This window comes from Amphiprion ocellaris, chromosome 19 (genome assembly GCF_022539595.1).
Source record: "Amphiprion ocellaris isolate individual 3 ecotype Okinawa chromosome 19, ASM2253959v1, whole genome shotgun sequence".
NCBI classification, from domain to species: domain Eukaryota; kingdom Metazoa; phylum Chordata; class Actinopteri; family Pomacentridae; genus Amphiprion; species Amphiprion ocellaris.
The window spans coordinates 20,745,410-20,761,573 of record NC_072784.1 but is presented as its reverse complement, the minus strand read 5'-3'; the positions used below and the strand labels follow the sequence as shown (position 1 = coordinate 20,761,573).

Genomic DNA, 16,164 nt, shown 5'->3' with positions numbered 1-16,164 from the left:
CCAACATTAAATCTAGTAAAACATTGTAATCCTCAGATTACAGGATTGATGCATACGGCTTCCAATTCACTTACCTGAGCTCACCTGACTCAGTTGTCTTTTTCTTCAGGGCTTCCAAGGAAAGAATGGCCCCCCCGGCCCCCCAGGTGTTGTTGGACCACAGGTAAGAGCGCTGATATTTTCATTGATCCTTTAGGAAACGGTTGTTTGTTTCAAATAGCATATTTTAAAATAAGTGTTATGCCATGTGTGTTACACACTGTGGATATTTTTAGGGCAAATCTGGCGAGACGGGCCCAACTGGAGATCGAGGCCATCCAGGTTCACCGGGACCACCAGGTGAGCATGGTTTACCAGGAACAGCCGGAAAGGAGGGTGCCAAGGTATGTGCTTTTCATCATAATGTCAGAAACATAATAACCCACCAATATCACATTTTTACTGTTGCATTAAATAAATCCCAACGACCCTCTCAGCACTACCTTAATATCTTATCTACTGAGTCTAATCCTTTCTTCTACTTTGCTAATAAATAACAGAGGAAACCTCGCAGCGTTGAGTGTATTATGGCTCATAAAAGATAAACGCTCTTTACTTGGTGTGACTTGCTGGTTTGTGTGATTTATGACTGCATAAGGGCCTGCTATCTGCTGGCTACTTGCTTTGTAGCTAACCACATATGTGCGTATGTGTGGTTTCCAGGGAGACCCAGGTCCACAAGGATCCCCGGGGAAGAGTGGCCCTGCTGGGCTTCAAGGCTTCAGAGGAAGCAGAGGAACCCCTGGTGCAATGGTACCACTAAGTTTCATATATTTCAGATCCTATGTCCTGCTGTCATTCTCAACAGCACATTTTCTTAAAAATATGTAGCTTGCAATCCACTGTGAACTTGAACAGTATTGCACAAGGTGATCGACTTTAGTAAAGTAAAAGTCTGTTGTGAAGATTGAGATTGATTGTGAAGGCTGTTTGTTCTTGTGTCTCTCCAGGGTCCTGCAGGTCTGAAGGGAGGAGAAGGTCTACCAGGTGTTGCAGGATCTATTGTAAGTCTGATTTTGTGAAATTGCTTTCCATCCCATCCCCTACTCCATGCTCAGCCACTATTTTATATAGAACGCGGGGACATATGAAGCAGGAGGCTGTTTCCATGGTGACCGGTCATCGTGACCACTGAATTAAATAAAAGAGTGAATCATGTGATATACTAACTTCAGCTTACCTTCTCCTCTTATTTCCAGGGTGCCACTGGAGAGAGGGGCCCTGCTGGGTCGGCTGGCGCTATTGGCCAGCCAGGACGGCCCGGCGGCGTGGGTCCTGCTGGGCCGATGGGAGAGAAAGGCGAGCCAGTAAGATTTGGAACATTACTAATTTTGTTTCTTAGGCAACAATGTCCACTAACGCAAACTGCACCATCACCTCCCACCAGTGGGTAACAAACAACATGTGCTCTCGCTTTGGAATATGTCATTATGAGACAGAGAGCAGCAGAGGGGTAAAGGAGACAGAGAGAAAGTATGAATGTGATCAACACTGCTTTCCTGGGAGTGAGTTTCCTTCCTGGTATGATACATTAATCAATGTGTCATGCTGCTATATGAGGATGATAAGTATTGTAGCATTTGCTAGATGTGGGCTGTTTTCCCATCTGCTCCCTAGGGAGATAAGGGGCCTGTGGGGCCGGCTGGGCATGATGGAGAACAAGGACCTATAGGGTTGCCAGGAGCTGCAGGACCTCCTGGGCCTCCAGGGGAGGACGGAGACAAGGTTGGACAGCTAGCATGGGCTACAGTACTGCTGTAACATTTTTGTTGGGTGTTGGGCTCTTGTGCAAGTATGTGCATTTGTTTCCTTAGGGAGAAACAGGAGGACCAGGCCAGAAGGGCAGCAAAGGAGACAAAGGAGAAGCTGTGCGTATTAATTTTATGTGAATGGTTGTAACATGACATTACATTGTATCACCAGGAGGTAGCAGACGAAATGGACCTATAATTGGTTCAGGGTAAATCAGTGTAATAGCTGCTTGTCTGGACAAAGCATCCTCTGGTGTAATGAGCTTTAATCATGTCCTTTCCTTGGTGAATTTGTATTGAATCGTTCTTCTGCTTATTTAGGGACCCCCAGGACCTGCTGGAATTCAAGGACCTTTGGGCCAGCCAGGGCCACCTGTATGAACCATAACACAGAATTCATAATAAAAAAACATCTAATCATATGATGAGCTGGTTTGGGTTGTGCACTGTTAAGTGTATTGACCTGTCTGTGTATGTTTCAGGGTGCAGATGGTGAGCCAGGTCCTCGTGGGCAGCAGGGCATGAACGGAGCAAAAGGAGATGAAGGATCTCGAGGCTTTAAAGGGGCGTCTGGTCCTTCTGGACTACAGGTGAAAATTACACAACCAACTACTGCTCCATCTCATCTGACATTTATACCCGAGTGTCTCCTTTTCCATGTAATGCCTGTCACTCCATCTGCATTTTTAGGGAATGCCAGGACCACCGGGGGAGAAAGGAGAGAGCGGTCATGTTGGCTCAATGGTGAGTACTCCTCAGCAATCCCTGCCCATACAACAGTCATCATGATTCGACTATTATGTTTTAGCATCAGTCTGTTCTCATCAGCATTGTTCTGAAATCTTATTGGATCTGTTATTTGATATTGACTCCACTTTTTCTCACCTTATCCAAAAACCTTTAAATGTATTTCTTCATTTTCTTGCCAATATCAGCAAAGGCTCTTTGAAGATCAAACATGTATGCATTCATCAGAAGACAGCAAAGATTTTTTTAGTAGAATAATGCAGAGCTTCTGCAAATGCTGTAAATTTGTATTTCTATTTAGGGTCTAATGGGTTTCTAGCTTGAGGAAAGTAACTTGCCAGAGATTATTTTACTCTTTTTTTTTGTAAGTTTTATACAGGTGATATGATTTTGTTCGGGTTGATACTCACTTTCTGTCATTGTATATGGGGCATTCTGTATAAACTCTAATTAATTCATCACAGCACATGGCAATTATGTCCAAGTAGCAAGCAATTACCACCCATTTGGTTTAAGAAAAAGAAGCTTATGCACTGACTATGCTGGCAAGATAAAATATAGTGCATTTAGACTTACACCAGTATTGTGTTGTATTTAATATTTTGTCAAATTTAATTTTTAAGAATAGATATACCAAAGACTTGGCTGTTAGCAGGATATGTTACTATTAGAAAGTGGAAAAAGTGATGTATTCCCATTGCACAACAGTACTATAGAATTAATTTCCAAATGCCTTTCTATCAGAAAAATGCAATACAAAGTGTAATAAATAAACATTGTTTCTCAAGGTAAGGATATGGTTCTTTTTGGGGCATCCTGTTATAGAAAAAGATAAGAATGGTAGTTAAAACATCTTGTTTTCAATAAATAAATATTGTTTCTGAAGGTAAGGATATGGTTCTTTTTGGGGCATCCTGTTATAGAAAAAGACAAGGATGGTAGTTAAAACATCTTGTTTTTAAGATTCTACCTGACCTGGTTCTTGTATTTCAAACTTTCAGGTTATCAGCAGTCTATGGCTTATTGCTTGTACAAAGCAACAAACCTGAGCTTATTAAACTTTAATTAGTACCACCTATTTAGTTCATTAGCGCCAGCTGTGCTGGTTCTGCTGCTGCGTGTCAAACTTGTAAGTCAACCTTCTCCTTTGTCGATAATCATTAACATTTACTGCCCCCAAACTACAGGAAGTGGTCTTGAGTGGGGCTGTGTTTTCTCTGGTCAATGATTAGTCTTAATATTGTTTAGATGCTGATTGTGAAACAAGGTGCTAGACTGCTATTCAGAGAAAAGCATCTTGGCTTTGTGATTAGAACAGGCTAGTGGGAGACGCTTGCACACAAATTAAGACTGAAGAAATTTAGCTGCTCTGCTGTCGGCCTGTGAGCTGAGAGCTGTGTTTCTATTGTAATAGCCCTGACAACGTTTAACAACTGACATCGTCACGCCTTTTGTGGAACTGTGGCAAATATAGCTAAATTTGTGTTTTCCTAAGAATAGGCATTTTTCAAAGCACAAAATTTGACTTCTCATAACAGGAAAAAGCACAGGTGTAACTAATAATGGTAATTATGGCTGTGTTCCAGGTAATGATCCTAGAAAGCAATGCCAACAAGCCAGCATGCACATGCCTGATTTGAAAGAGAGATTGTCGAACTGATGTCTAACAATTACGACATAAAGACACTGCTGACAGCTGAACTATTTTTACACTTTCTGTGGTTTTGAATGACCTTTACAAATTAGCTGTCCAACTTTATGCTCAACTATGATAATATGGCATTAGAGAGATTCTCTTATTTCTGTCCCTTGTATTTGGACATGTCTCTGTATTGATTATGTCTTATGATATTCACAACAATAATCCTGAGAAGAAAGAAATCTGTTTAAACCTTTAATCCTGAATACACCTTTTTAAAGTGCTGTTGATCTTTAGGACTGAAAAGTAGTAGTTGTGGCTACTGTAGATCATGTGCAAAAAAGATGACCCCAGAAAATGAATAGGTGGTCCTGTATGTATAAGGAAAGGGAGAAAAGATGAAAAGAAAAAGAAACTGTGACAGAGAGGAGGCAGTGAAGCAATGGAGTGTAAGGAAGAGGAGGGGCAGTCATTGTGAGCAGGAAGACGGTGTGACAGCTGCTAATCAGATTAGCCTCAGACTTGGCTGTCTAATGAGCATCCTCCTTTGTGACAGTCATCTCACAACGCTGTCAGCCATGAACACACGCTCAACAAGATTCTCTATAGCCCCTCTTCTCCACAGCCAGATTAGGGAGGGAATGCATTAAAATGGAACCAAAACAAGACAGAGAGAGAGCACGAGAGAGACAAGAGGAGAGATGCTGAAGACTTGGTGGGGAAGTTTCATTCATGTGTGAGTGTTGCGGATCACAGAATTCTCCCCTCTAATGCTGAAATATCTCTCCGCCATAAGGGTATGTGTTTCCTCTAGTCCTACACAGTCTCTCTCTTGGCAGATTGTCTGTCTTTCTGTTTCAGTGTCTTTACAACACAAGGCTCCCTCCAAGACTTCAGACCGATTCAGAGCACAGCCCAACATCTACTCAACTGAAACTGAAGTAGAGCACAGTTAGGATTAATTGCTTGGCGCTCTCTTCAGCTGCACAGAAGAGTCAAATCGCATGCTGTCGTCTGCTGAGAATATGGTGTTGCACATCACAGGCGAGGGGTTTCTTATTAATAAGAGAGAATGAGAGGGAGAGGGTTGGTGGGAAAAATGAGAAGGAGTCAGAGTCTGTCATATTGTGGGTAATGACCTGTCTGGACGTCTTCATCATGTCACTGTGATAATAATCATAGATACTGGGGCCATTGCAAAAGCAATCCACCGTAGGCTGACGTCTAACTCTTACTTAATTTAGGAGGCACCAGCTCACATTCGATTTGTATGTCTGTGTGAGTTTTATGGATGAACTATATGCAGATTCTAACAATTCATTTCTCTCTTCACAGGGGCCTCCAGGACAGCATGGTCCACGAGGACCTCAGGGGCCCATCGGTGGAGAGGTAGAGCATAGCTTTCCTATTAATGTCTTTTTTTAATCGCAATTTAAAGGACGGCCTGACTACATTACAAGCATTACTGTTTCACAGAGGCAGATATAAAGAGAACACTCGATGCACGTACAAGTACTCTGGAGAAAGTAAAAGGAGAATTTCCCTGTGGGCTTCCACTCAGGCTTTATGGTTTATGAACAAGCTGCTCAAATGCATCTTCATAATACAACTGTTAATATCATGTCTTGCTCAAAATATTATTCCTTGCAGAAAATAAAAAATGTAAATGGAACATACACCGATTATAAATAATAAAATTATTATTTTGATTGAAACTATAAATGCACCAGCATGGTCCATTTCATTTGGTGATACTAATCAGCGTAATCAGCATTACCGAACAGTCTAATTTGGATTCTCGTGATGAATGAATGTGCATAATTTTTTGTGATTTCTGCCCGTCATGTTTTAGCCTGGTCTCTTTGCCTTTTCAGGGTAATTAATTGAGCTTTGAAAATATTTATTCTTTGTTCTTGTTTTTTTGTAAGCGTTTTTAAAGCTACATCATTAAACTTGTTCAGTTTTTGGATTAAATCAAAAAAATCTGTAAATGGAATTTTGAAGGTTATGAAGGTATTTTTCAAACATCACTACAGTACCTTTATATGTCCCAGCCCTCTTCATATACAGTCTCTTTTGAACACTTCTTGCCATAGACCCTCCATTTCTTTTGAAACTTGAATTATTCAATAGTATTAGGATATAATCCTTGGGTAAAAGTTATATTTACTGCTCTATGAATCATTAAGAAGTATCAGACTATTATCCCTGAGAGGTAGTTATATTTACCTCTAGTAATGGTCGTCCCCCTGCAGCTTCTCATACCGGTCAATTATTCAGCAGTGAGATGCAGCAAGCTGTGTGTGTGTGTGTGTGCTGCCAGTGCTTCATCGTGGGTGGCTTGGAAATACAGTGGTGCAGAGATGGTTAGATCCATAAATGGATTGATAGAGGAGTAGCGCAAAAGCACCGAAATTGAGCAAGATTACATTTAAGGAAAGCAGTTGACAACAGGAGCTCGGTAGTGGTGCATGGCTGTATTCAGCTCTCACGTTTGTGCACTTTGCCAAAGACGTGTTTGCTGGTTTTGTCTCAGGACACAACACAGAATACACTGACACACGAGTGCATGCTGACACTCATGCACAAGCACATGCACAAACAAGCAAGTAAACTGACTGAGAGAGGGAAAATAGAATCCACCCTACTGTGATTTAGACAGTATCCACATAGAAAAACTAGCACTCAGTGTTTTCCTTATGTTGTGATAATTCTGTTCCGGTTTCAGCATTCTGTGAGCAGAACTGCTGACAAACAAACAGAAAATACTGCACAATGCTGCAGAATTTGATTTCCCAAAATTAAATGAATATTTCAAACTTGGCCTTGTTTTATGATGTTTTCGTTCAAGCTGCTGTCTTTCTCCTCTTGCCTCAGGGTCCACCTGGATTGTCTGGTGGAGTTGGTCAGCCTGGAGGTGTTGGAGAGAAGGTCAGCATTTCCCAATAGCAACTGTGCACATACAGCAGAATGGTGGTGTGCATGTGTATACTGGACCATCAGTGTGTGTGATGAGTTTTTATCTTACCAAATGCTCCTTCTCCATCAGGGTGAGGATGGGGAAGCTGGAGACCCTGGGTCAGTTGGAGAGCCTGGCATTGCTGTAAGTCATATTGCTTTCTTCTCCTCTTTTTATTTTGCTCAAGCTCTTTTTTTCTCCAGTTACTCTCTTCAGCCTCTCTGGTTGTCATTTGATTTGCTGGTGTCCTAGGGTGGTAAAGGCGATGTAGGGGAGAAGGGTGATTCTGGCCCCCCCGGTGCGGCTGGGCCTCCAGGACCGAGAGGAACACCAGGAGAAGATGGACCCAAAGGCAACCTTGTGAGTCTCTGTGGAGTGACATTTTCTTGCTCTAGTTATCAGGTCAGTCAGTCTGTTAATGTCATGCATGATCACTCATTGTTTTTGTCCATAGGGTCCAATAGGATTCCCTGGAGATTCAGGGCCCCCTGGAGAAGCTGGTGTCAATGTGAGTGATTTTTGTAGTTGTTGTTGTTGCATTACTATTTTTTTAAATAACAATTTATTGCCATTGTGTTTTTGATCACTTTTTTGATCACATTGCGCTTTTTTTTTCAGGGAGCAGATGGTGGACCAGGGCCTAAAGGAGACAATGGAGAACCTGGCAAAGCAGTAAACATTTTTATTTATTCACTTACTAACACGATTAGCTCTTGTTAGCTTAGATGAAATCTGTATTCTCTGTGTCACAGTGACATGTCATGGCTTTCTTCTCAGTATCTTTAGGCCTAGGAGGCAACACGTTTCTATTTTCACTTATTCTGTTTCCTACAGGGACCCCCTGGAGCCTCTGGAGAGCCCGGTCCTGCAGGACCTCCTGGACGCAGGGTGAGCTTAGTGTGTTGTATATGTTTGTGTGCATGCACAAGAATGTAGTTACATTATGTGTTTATTTACAGTTAAGGGCTAATGCCAATGTCACAACAGCTAATGTCTACTGTCTCTATCAGGGCCATGTAGGTGCTGCAGGAAAAGAAGGGAAGCAAGGCACGAAGGGAGCCAAGGTAAGGACAGAAACACTGAGCTCAGTGGCAATATGTGGTGCCTTTCAGCCAAGCCTTTTTCATCAGTTTTGCTTCTAATGCCTTGTTGTTGTTTGTCTCTCTGTTTAATAGGGGGCGACAGGAACCCTGGGTCCAGTGGGGAAGACAGGCCCAGTGGGACCCCAAGGGCAGCCAGGGAGGTCTGGTCCAGAAGGGCTTCGAGGCATTCCAGGTCCTGCGGTCAGTATCGAGGGACCAGGGATTCAAAATGCTATTTTAATTTAAACTTGGCATAAGTTTGGACTATTTACTCACATCTACAATTCCTGTGTTTATTTTCCAGGGCGAACAAGGATTAAATGGACCTCCAGGACAGACTGGACCACCAGGACCAATAGTAAGACCCTTAAATATGGTTGATAATAGAAGCTGCCAAGTGTAAGCAGAGGCAGTTTTGCATATGAAAAAAAATCAACACAATAACAGCATATTTCCTATTCAGAGTCTACAGCAGGGATGTACCTGATTAATACATCTGACATTGTTTGTAGGGGCCACCGGGACTTCCAGGATTAAAAGGAGATCCTGGAACCAAGGGAGATAAGGTAAGTGTTTAGCCCTTGATGGAGACAACAATGTTCATCTGGTGTAAATCAAGGGAAACAATGATGATGAGCCACGTCTCTCTCTGCAGGGTCACGGTGGATTGATTGGTCTAATAGGACCCCCAGGAGAGCATGGTGAGAAAGGAGACAGAGGCTTGCCAGGAAACCAGGGTATACAAGGACCTAAAGGAGACCAGGTAAATACAGATGCAACAAAATTCACCTGCGATAATGTCACACAAATAAAATTCAGTTCACTTACAAGACAGGGTTGTGCTTGTACATAGGGTGTGGCCGGCTCATCTGGTCCCACTGGCCCACCGGGACCACCTGGACTCTCGGTAAGTGACATAGCTCTTACAGCAGTGTGCTTTTCTGTGCTTTTATCAAGAATTGTTTCCCTTGCCATACATGATGTATCCTATAATTCTCTTGAGTGTTAAGGTCAACTCTTATGCTCAGTTGCAAAATGCAGATATACAGTTTTCTATTCAGATAGCGTCTCTCTTATGGCATAAAATCTTTTCTGACAATGGTTTATAAAGCACACCCAGACAAGTTAAAATGCAATAATAGGAAGCCTTAAACATTAGCATACACAATTGCAGGGTTACAGGCTACTGTTGCTATGCATGCCTGATTTTCCAATGAATAGCTGATTAGTATTGTGCAGTTCTTACGTGAGTAGTAGTACTAGCTGTTAGACTTTGTTTATGTTGCTTGCTTACTCTTCTTCTCCACTCTTAGGGTGCAGCTGGTGAGAAAGGATCGAAGGGAGACACGGTGAGTCGAGTAATCTGTTTTATTTATATATTGCCATTCCTGTAGTCACACTTCTACTTGGTAAGCAGCTGCTGGGAATATATGCTTAGGAAGTGAGAGAAAGTACCTTTTTTGGCTTAAATGTACCATGCTTCATAATCATAATACTCTACTGTGTTTACCACATGTCTTTGGAACTAAAAGCCTGCTGTACAGCTACGCTTGCCTTATGTGTGATTTTTCCATTTGCCCTTTTAATAGGATTTGATTCTGCTGTGTGTGTTGTTATGAAAACCACTATAGTGTGTCTTGAGAGCCAAGGCTTTGACCACAGAGTGCTGATGCACACAGCTGGATAATCCTATAAAGCAACAGCCATATCTGCCTGGATGAAATCGGGATTCGGCCATGAGGTGTGAGAAAGGCTCCAGGTGAGACATGATTGACACACAGTTTGTCCTCTTTTATTCTCCAGGGTGCTGTTGGTCCCAGAGGAGATCCGGGGCGTGCTGGCCCCCCAGGACCTGCGGTGAGTAACTCTAATGATCCACTTCATGGCCTTCTCAGTGCCAGCTTTTTTCTCTTGTTTTCCCTTTGACCGCTTGTTCACCTTTCTGTGCTACACTCAGGGACTCCCTGCAGAAATGGTTGAGCCCCTGCCGATCAGGGAGGGCAGGCGGAAGAGACGAAGGCACTCAGATCGGGCAGGTGGAGTAGTCCCATCCAGGGAGGAAGACGTAGGCTTGGACATGGAGGAGCTCCTTCAGGGAGATCAACCTCTGGAGGATGCTGAAGGAATGGAGGAAGTCTTTGCCACCCTGTCTTCTATGAAAAACGAGGTGGAGCTTATGAGAAGGCCTCTCGGGACTTTTGAGAGCCCTGCTCGGACCTGCAAAGAGCTCATGATGGTGCAACCTGACTACAAAGATGGTTAGCAAAGAAATGATGCATAGTTGATGCTTTTTATACTAGCTTTGATACCAAAGCTTTCTCCAAGAAAAATTAGTCCAGGGAAAAAAACTTCAAATGTTGCACCTATTCTCTAACGTACAATGCTTAAGTCAAATGCTGTTTACCATTTTGTTGCCCTTGATGTGTTCATTATATCAACATTTGGTGCTTGATTGATTGATGTCCTAATTCTGTGGGTGCTGTAGGAGACTACTGGATAGATCCTAACCAAGGCTGTCACAGAGACTCCATCAAGGTCTACTGTAACTTCACAGCTGAAGGAGAGACCTGTCTCTACCCTGACAAAAGAATTGAGATGGTGAGTCTCCAGTCTTTTGCAGTCAGCATTTACAAAGCTGACCTCATCATATTACATCAGGGTACGAATCACTGCCTGTATCCCTTGATCCTAAAATTTCCCTCCGCATACTTCCTCTCTCCCTTTGTGTGTCTAGGTGAAACTAGCAGCGTGGAACAAAGAGAAGCCAGGAAGCTGGTACAGCCGATACAGGAAAGGCAAGCAGGTACAATAAATAAATAAGATAAATCAAGCATCACCTCTTACCATTAATCTCAGCTGGCTCCAAATGCCAAGCAATCTTTTTCTGGCATATTACTCATCATAATGGAGTGTGTTTGGATGATATTCATGCAAAACATTGAAGTGCGAGCATGACTGTACGAGTGCTTACATGAATGTGTGGGCATGCATGTGTGAATCCATCCATGTACACATGATTGCACATAAATGTATATTAGTAAATCTGCTTACTCTGTCATGAGATCTTAATCTGTTATATTATGTGCAATGAAACTGCAGTGAGAATGACTCGCGCAAGTCACTGGCAGCTGTGTTTCGTTGACTAGCATTCAAGGCCTCTCGTGTGCACCTGATCAGAGGTCTTATAACACTCTCAGATAATCACAGAGCTGTGCCATCAAGGTTGTAATTCACTTACTCACTGACACCAGGTCTTTGGATTAGCTTAGACTTTTTTTTCTCCCTTTTTTCTCTTGCTTTCTACTTTGTGTCTTTTTTCCACCCTTGAAAACATAATTGGCTTCATCAGTACAAGCAGGGACACTTGTGATCTTTCTTATTTCATTGGATTTTATGGTTTTGTTGTTGGCTAAAGGGCATTTTATATTTCTCTGCCTCTTTTGTACACTAATGGCTATGTATCTATGTCATTCAGTTCTCCTACAATGACAGAGATGGGAACCCTGTACATGTAGTTCAGCTGACCTTTCTGAAACTATTGAGCGCCACAGCCAAGCAGAGCTTCACCTACACCTGCCAGAACTCAGCAGGCTGGTTTGACAGCACCTCCCGGTCCTACCAGCATGCCCTCCGTTTCCGGGGCAGCAATGACGAGGAGCTGACACAAACCAAAAGCCCCTTCATCAGCGCAGTGCATGATGGATGTCAGGTCAGTGCTGGGATGTGCCAGGGAAACGGACTAGTTGCACAAAGGAATTAAGCGTAATGAAACTAATGTCTTTGTCGATTGTGTTGTTGTTGTTGCCTGACTCAATATGTGAGTCATCATCAAATCACTGACTTGAGTAGGAATTTAGTATGGAGTGAGGAGAGATAGTCAGTTTAAACCAGGCAAATCCCAATAATGGCTTTAATATTTCTCTTTCAGTCCCGCAAAGGTCAGGAAAGGACTGTTTTAGAGATAGACTCCCCCTCGGCAGAGCTGCTCCCGATTATAGATGTGGCTCCAGCAGACTTTGGCAGCAGCAACCAGAAGTTTGGATTCCAAGTTGGACACGTATGCTTTAATGGTTAAACATCTTTTTCAGCAACAAATGGATAAGAATACCTGCAAAGCAAATTTGTAGAGAAAGAAACTGGACTTTAACCGCTGCCCGAAACAATATTTATTATATTACGTATGTGGTGGGTTTGTGGTAGATTATTTAAGACTCTTCAACAGCCAGTGAAATAGTGTGTGGCTTTCCAGCAGTAAGAAGAATGGCCAGAAAGAGGATATGCAACCATGGGAACGAAGCACATTTACCAAAGGGAATTTTTCCAGTTAGATATATTTAATTTTAAGTGTTGTTTTTTTTTTTTTTTTAATCTCACTGTTTGAGAGTCCTGTAATGAATCCTCTTGAAATATGAGGATTGTGCCGCTTGACGATGACCACTTTTAAACAAGACGGATCTGTCCATTCATGGAGAAGAACTGTCTTCCTGTGGTATGGGTCAGTTGAGTGGGACTTCTGCAAACCATGGATGAACTAGTTGCTACCTAATGTTTCACAATGGCCAAGACTAAATAAATCAGAGACGTCGTCATACTCATTTGCATGCTTGGATTTCACTATAATGACAATTGCATCGCAGTTGTGAACTAGCCTTGCATATTAATTCCACACAAGCAGTATAATTAATTTCCTGTGTGCAGGGATGATAAATTGTCCGTTTTACCCTTCAACTGCAGTTTGCTCAGTGAATTACCTTGATTTGTATTCTTTAGGTGTAGCTAGGTATTGAACCCAACACTTACTTGAACAAATAAGGTTGTTTCCTTTATTGGACTGCTTCCCTCCGTGGGCTTGATAATAAGCTTTTTGAGCCCTCCATGTTTCCACAGCCTACAGTACTGTATAAGTCAGGATATCATCTTTTTTGCTGTGGAATATATATTTGCTATGACATGCCTCAGCACCTAGGTTGGGGATGTTTCAAGGCGGGAATTAAAAACATGCTGATTAAAATGTTCTCTAGTCTAAGCTGCAGTCCATTATACCAAGAGACATTTCATGCTTGTCTTTATAATTGCTGACATAACCTGTTTTCAATTTTCTGCCCTACTCAGAGTTTTTCGCTTCTCTATTTTGTTCATATGTTGAAATTTGAACAGAACACATTGCTGTTCATTTGGCATGGTTTGCTCTTCAGTGGTGCTAAAGATGATTCTGTTATTTTTGTGTCACTATGTTTGTGTGTCTCTGTGGGCAGGATTATAGGACTAGAGAGTGAGAGGGTTATTGCTTTTTCAGCAGCACAAAACACCCTCAGAGGCTGGGGACTTGTCTGCTGTTTTTTTTGTTTTTTTTTTTTGCACATCTTCTGGCTGATTGTGCCAATTTCACAGGGCCATTGCAAGGAGGTGAGGAACAGTTCAGAGCAAACGTGGTTGATCACTCTAAAGGGAAAAAATCACTCTTAAGCCAAATTTGCATTCTGCCAATCCAGTGAGATTGGAAATTTTGGCATCTGCAAACAACTGACTACCTAAACTAGAAATCACAGCATCAAGATAGGAGTTAATGATGTTGTCATGTTATGAGGCGTTGCTCCATCCTTTATAGATTTTTCTTCAATCAGATTTGTAACATCCCTGTAAAATTACCATGGGTGCTATTACAGTGTTGCATTATTCACATTCTGTGGAACATTTGTTTTTAGACAGTGTCATCAGTACAATTTGTCTCTGCATGTTGGCTGAAACTGTCTTTTTTGAATTAACAAATGGATCTGTGAAATATTACAGAAATGACATGTATGTTAATTCTGTTTTCCCTTTAACAAATGGTCTACCTCCTCTGGCTTAAATAGTAGCCTGTGTATCCAACATAGGTAATTTTGCAATTTACCCCCACTGTTCTGTTTGTTTCATAGCATTTAAACAGTGCAATTACTAATTCCTCTCCTCCTGTCCCAGCATGCACTGCCCTTCCTGTGTATAGTGTTTTTTGTACTAATTTTACATACTGTACAGTTATTCTGAAGTCTTTGAAAGCAATAACCTGTTGCCTGAATGAAAAACAAATGTATTTGTCAAAAGTTGATGTGCAAATAAAAAAAAACAAATCGTTCTGTTTTTCTTTTTTTCTCTTTGAGATCCAAGAGGCAGGTTAAAACAATATCCATGAGGGCGTGTGCTTGTCTGCAATGTCCAGTCAGAGGGTGATAGACAGACAAGGCTTTTCATTATCAACTAGATGTGCAACAATCACTCAACAAGCATGCAATCAGAATCCCCACTGCCCACTACACCGATTTGCTCCTCAGTTCATTTATTTCAATTAGCTCTGTTTCAGTTCTCAAGGGGGAAGGTGGTGCAGAGAGAGAGAGGCGAGGGAAGGGTGGAACAATAGATGGTGAGAACAAGAGAAGAGGTCAGGCATGACATTTTAGAGGATGGCAAATGCAGCTGTGGACATTTGGTAATTTTTGGTGGAGATAATAAGGGCTGCGCCGATGGATATTTTTGTGATTCACACAGGAAAATATTTATATTTTCATAGACTCGTGCAGCTACACAGCACATGCATGTGCACACACATACAGACACACTGTAAAGCCTGTTCTTTTGCACCATTAGAGAACAAATCTCTCATCCCCTTTGGGGACCATTGTTCAAGGTTAGCATCAATGGTGGAATAAAGGTTACCTTGGTTTTTTTCTCCTTCCTGCTCTCTTCCACTCAGTTTTATTTTAACTACACTAAGCTCTGGACCAGGAAAGGCCATCTGTTGCCACCACCTCAGAATAATGATCAAGCAGAAGAGCCGTGTGACTGTCATTGGACGATTTCAACAATAGAAACCCCCCGTTCCCGTGACATTGTGTTTCCAAGGTTGTTTTATTTCCCTTCTGTGTGTCAAACCTTTGTTCGTGTCATGGCAGTGCTATGTAAAACCATTGTCTGTGTTTGTGAGTTAAAATATCTATGATGGACTGATAATTAAGAATAAACCCTTATAATTGAGTTGTCAAACATGACAATCATTTGGAAACCACCGACATGCATGTTATCCATCACACCATGTAATCAAAGCAATGAGAGGAGCTTTTCAAAAACCAGCTGAGCAAGGAGCTCAGCTCTGTGAAAGCCAATGGGAATCCCAGATATCTATCTCTGTCAGAGCTGTGTGCTTCAAAACAAAAACATTCTAAAGTGTAATGAAGCTTTTCCCCCCTATTTTTTAAACTGTTATGTTTTACCAATACAGTGGTCCCTCGCTATATTGCAGTTCACTCTCACTGTATCGCAGATTTTGAATTGTATGTGGTATTGCTGATTTTTTGCTATATTGTGGGATTTTGCGGTATATTGGTATTTTTATATATTATTTAAATTATTTTTGTGGTAAAATAAGCATGTTCTAGCCTAAAAAAAAATTAAAACAATATAAAGACATATTAAAAGAATATTCAAATAAAATGCGTAGCGTACAGCCCTGGGTGCTGATTGGCTCAGCCACCGTAGCATCAGTCTCCTCCATCGCCCATATATCCCATGCGTTCAGCATCTAGCCTTGTCCATTATCACTGTGCAGTACATTCTTCTCATCGTCATCAATACTGCACAGCTAGTTCATCATCATCTTCATCATTTGAGTTGTAATATATTCACTGGTGAACAACCATGTAAAATTTTATATGTTGTTAAAATTGCATAAATTTAAGAGTGTAGAAAGTCTTTAAGAGCATAGGAAGTGTTTATAAGACTGTGGGAAAGGTTTATAAGGGTATGTTGAAGGTTTATAAAGTCTTAAAATATATATAAGTAATAAACTAAATATGGTTCGGGAATTTTCGCCTATCGTGGGAGAGGGACCACTGTACTATAAAAACAACAGACAGTGATTTATGCTGCAGGGTAGTAGTCGAAATGGCACTTACAAACAGGAAACTTCATTTA

The 16,164-nt window shown here is 41.6% G+C and overlaps 1 protein-coding gene across 5 annotated transcripts in view; it reads left to right on the top strand.

The window, feature by feature from the left end:
• The window catches only part of col5a3a (collagen, type V, alpha 3a), a 45,715-nt gene extending 32,909 nt beyond the window's left edge, over positions 1-12,806 (top strand). For 3 of the 5 annotated variants that reach the window (XM_035952565.2, XM_055005289.1, XM_035952564.2), the window contains 30 exons: positions 110-163; positions 276-383; positions 703-792; positions 990-1,043; positions 1,239-1,346; positions 1,657-1,764; positions 1,854-1,907; positions 2,112-2,165; positions 2,273-2,380; positions 2,481-2,534; positions 5,512-5,565; positions 7,054-7,107; positions 7,226-7,279; positions 7,388-7,495; positions 7,590-7,643; positions 7,754-7,807; positions 7,970-8,023; positions 8,146-8,199; positions 8,311-8,418; positions 8,522-8,575; positions 8,730-8,783; positions 8,873-8,980; positions 9,071-9,124; positions 9,531-9,566; positions 10,021-10,074; positions 10,175-10,475; positions 10,703-10,815; positions 10,952-11,020; positions 11,693-11,926; positions 12,146-12,806. In XM_035952565.2, coding sequence (XP_035808458.2) covers positions 110-163; positions 276-383; positions 703-792; positions 990-1,043; positions 1,239-1,346; positions 1,657-1,764; positions 1,854-1,907; positions 2,112-2,165; positions 2,273-2,380; positions 2,481-2,534; positions 5,512-5,565; positions 7,054-7,107; positions 7,226-7,279; positions 7,388-7,495; positions 7,590-7,643; positions 7,754-7,807; positions 7,970-8,023; positions 8,146-8,199; positions 8,311-8,418; positions 8,522-8,575; positions 8,730-8,783; positions 8,873-8,980; positions 9,071-9,124; positions 9,531-9,566; positions 10,021-10,074; positions 10,175-10,475; positions 10,703-10,815; positions 10,952-11,020; positions 11,693-11,926; positions 12,146-12,292 — 2,610 coding nt within the window. In that variant the 3' untranslated portion in view covers positions 12,293-12,806. The other 2 variants (XM_035952566.2, XM_055005290.1) reach the window with 2 other exon arrangements.
• The last annotated feature ends 3,358 nt before the right edge of the window (positions 12,807-16,164 follow it).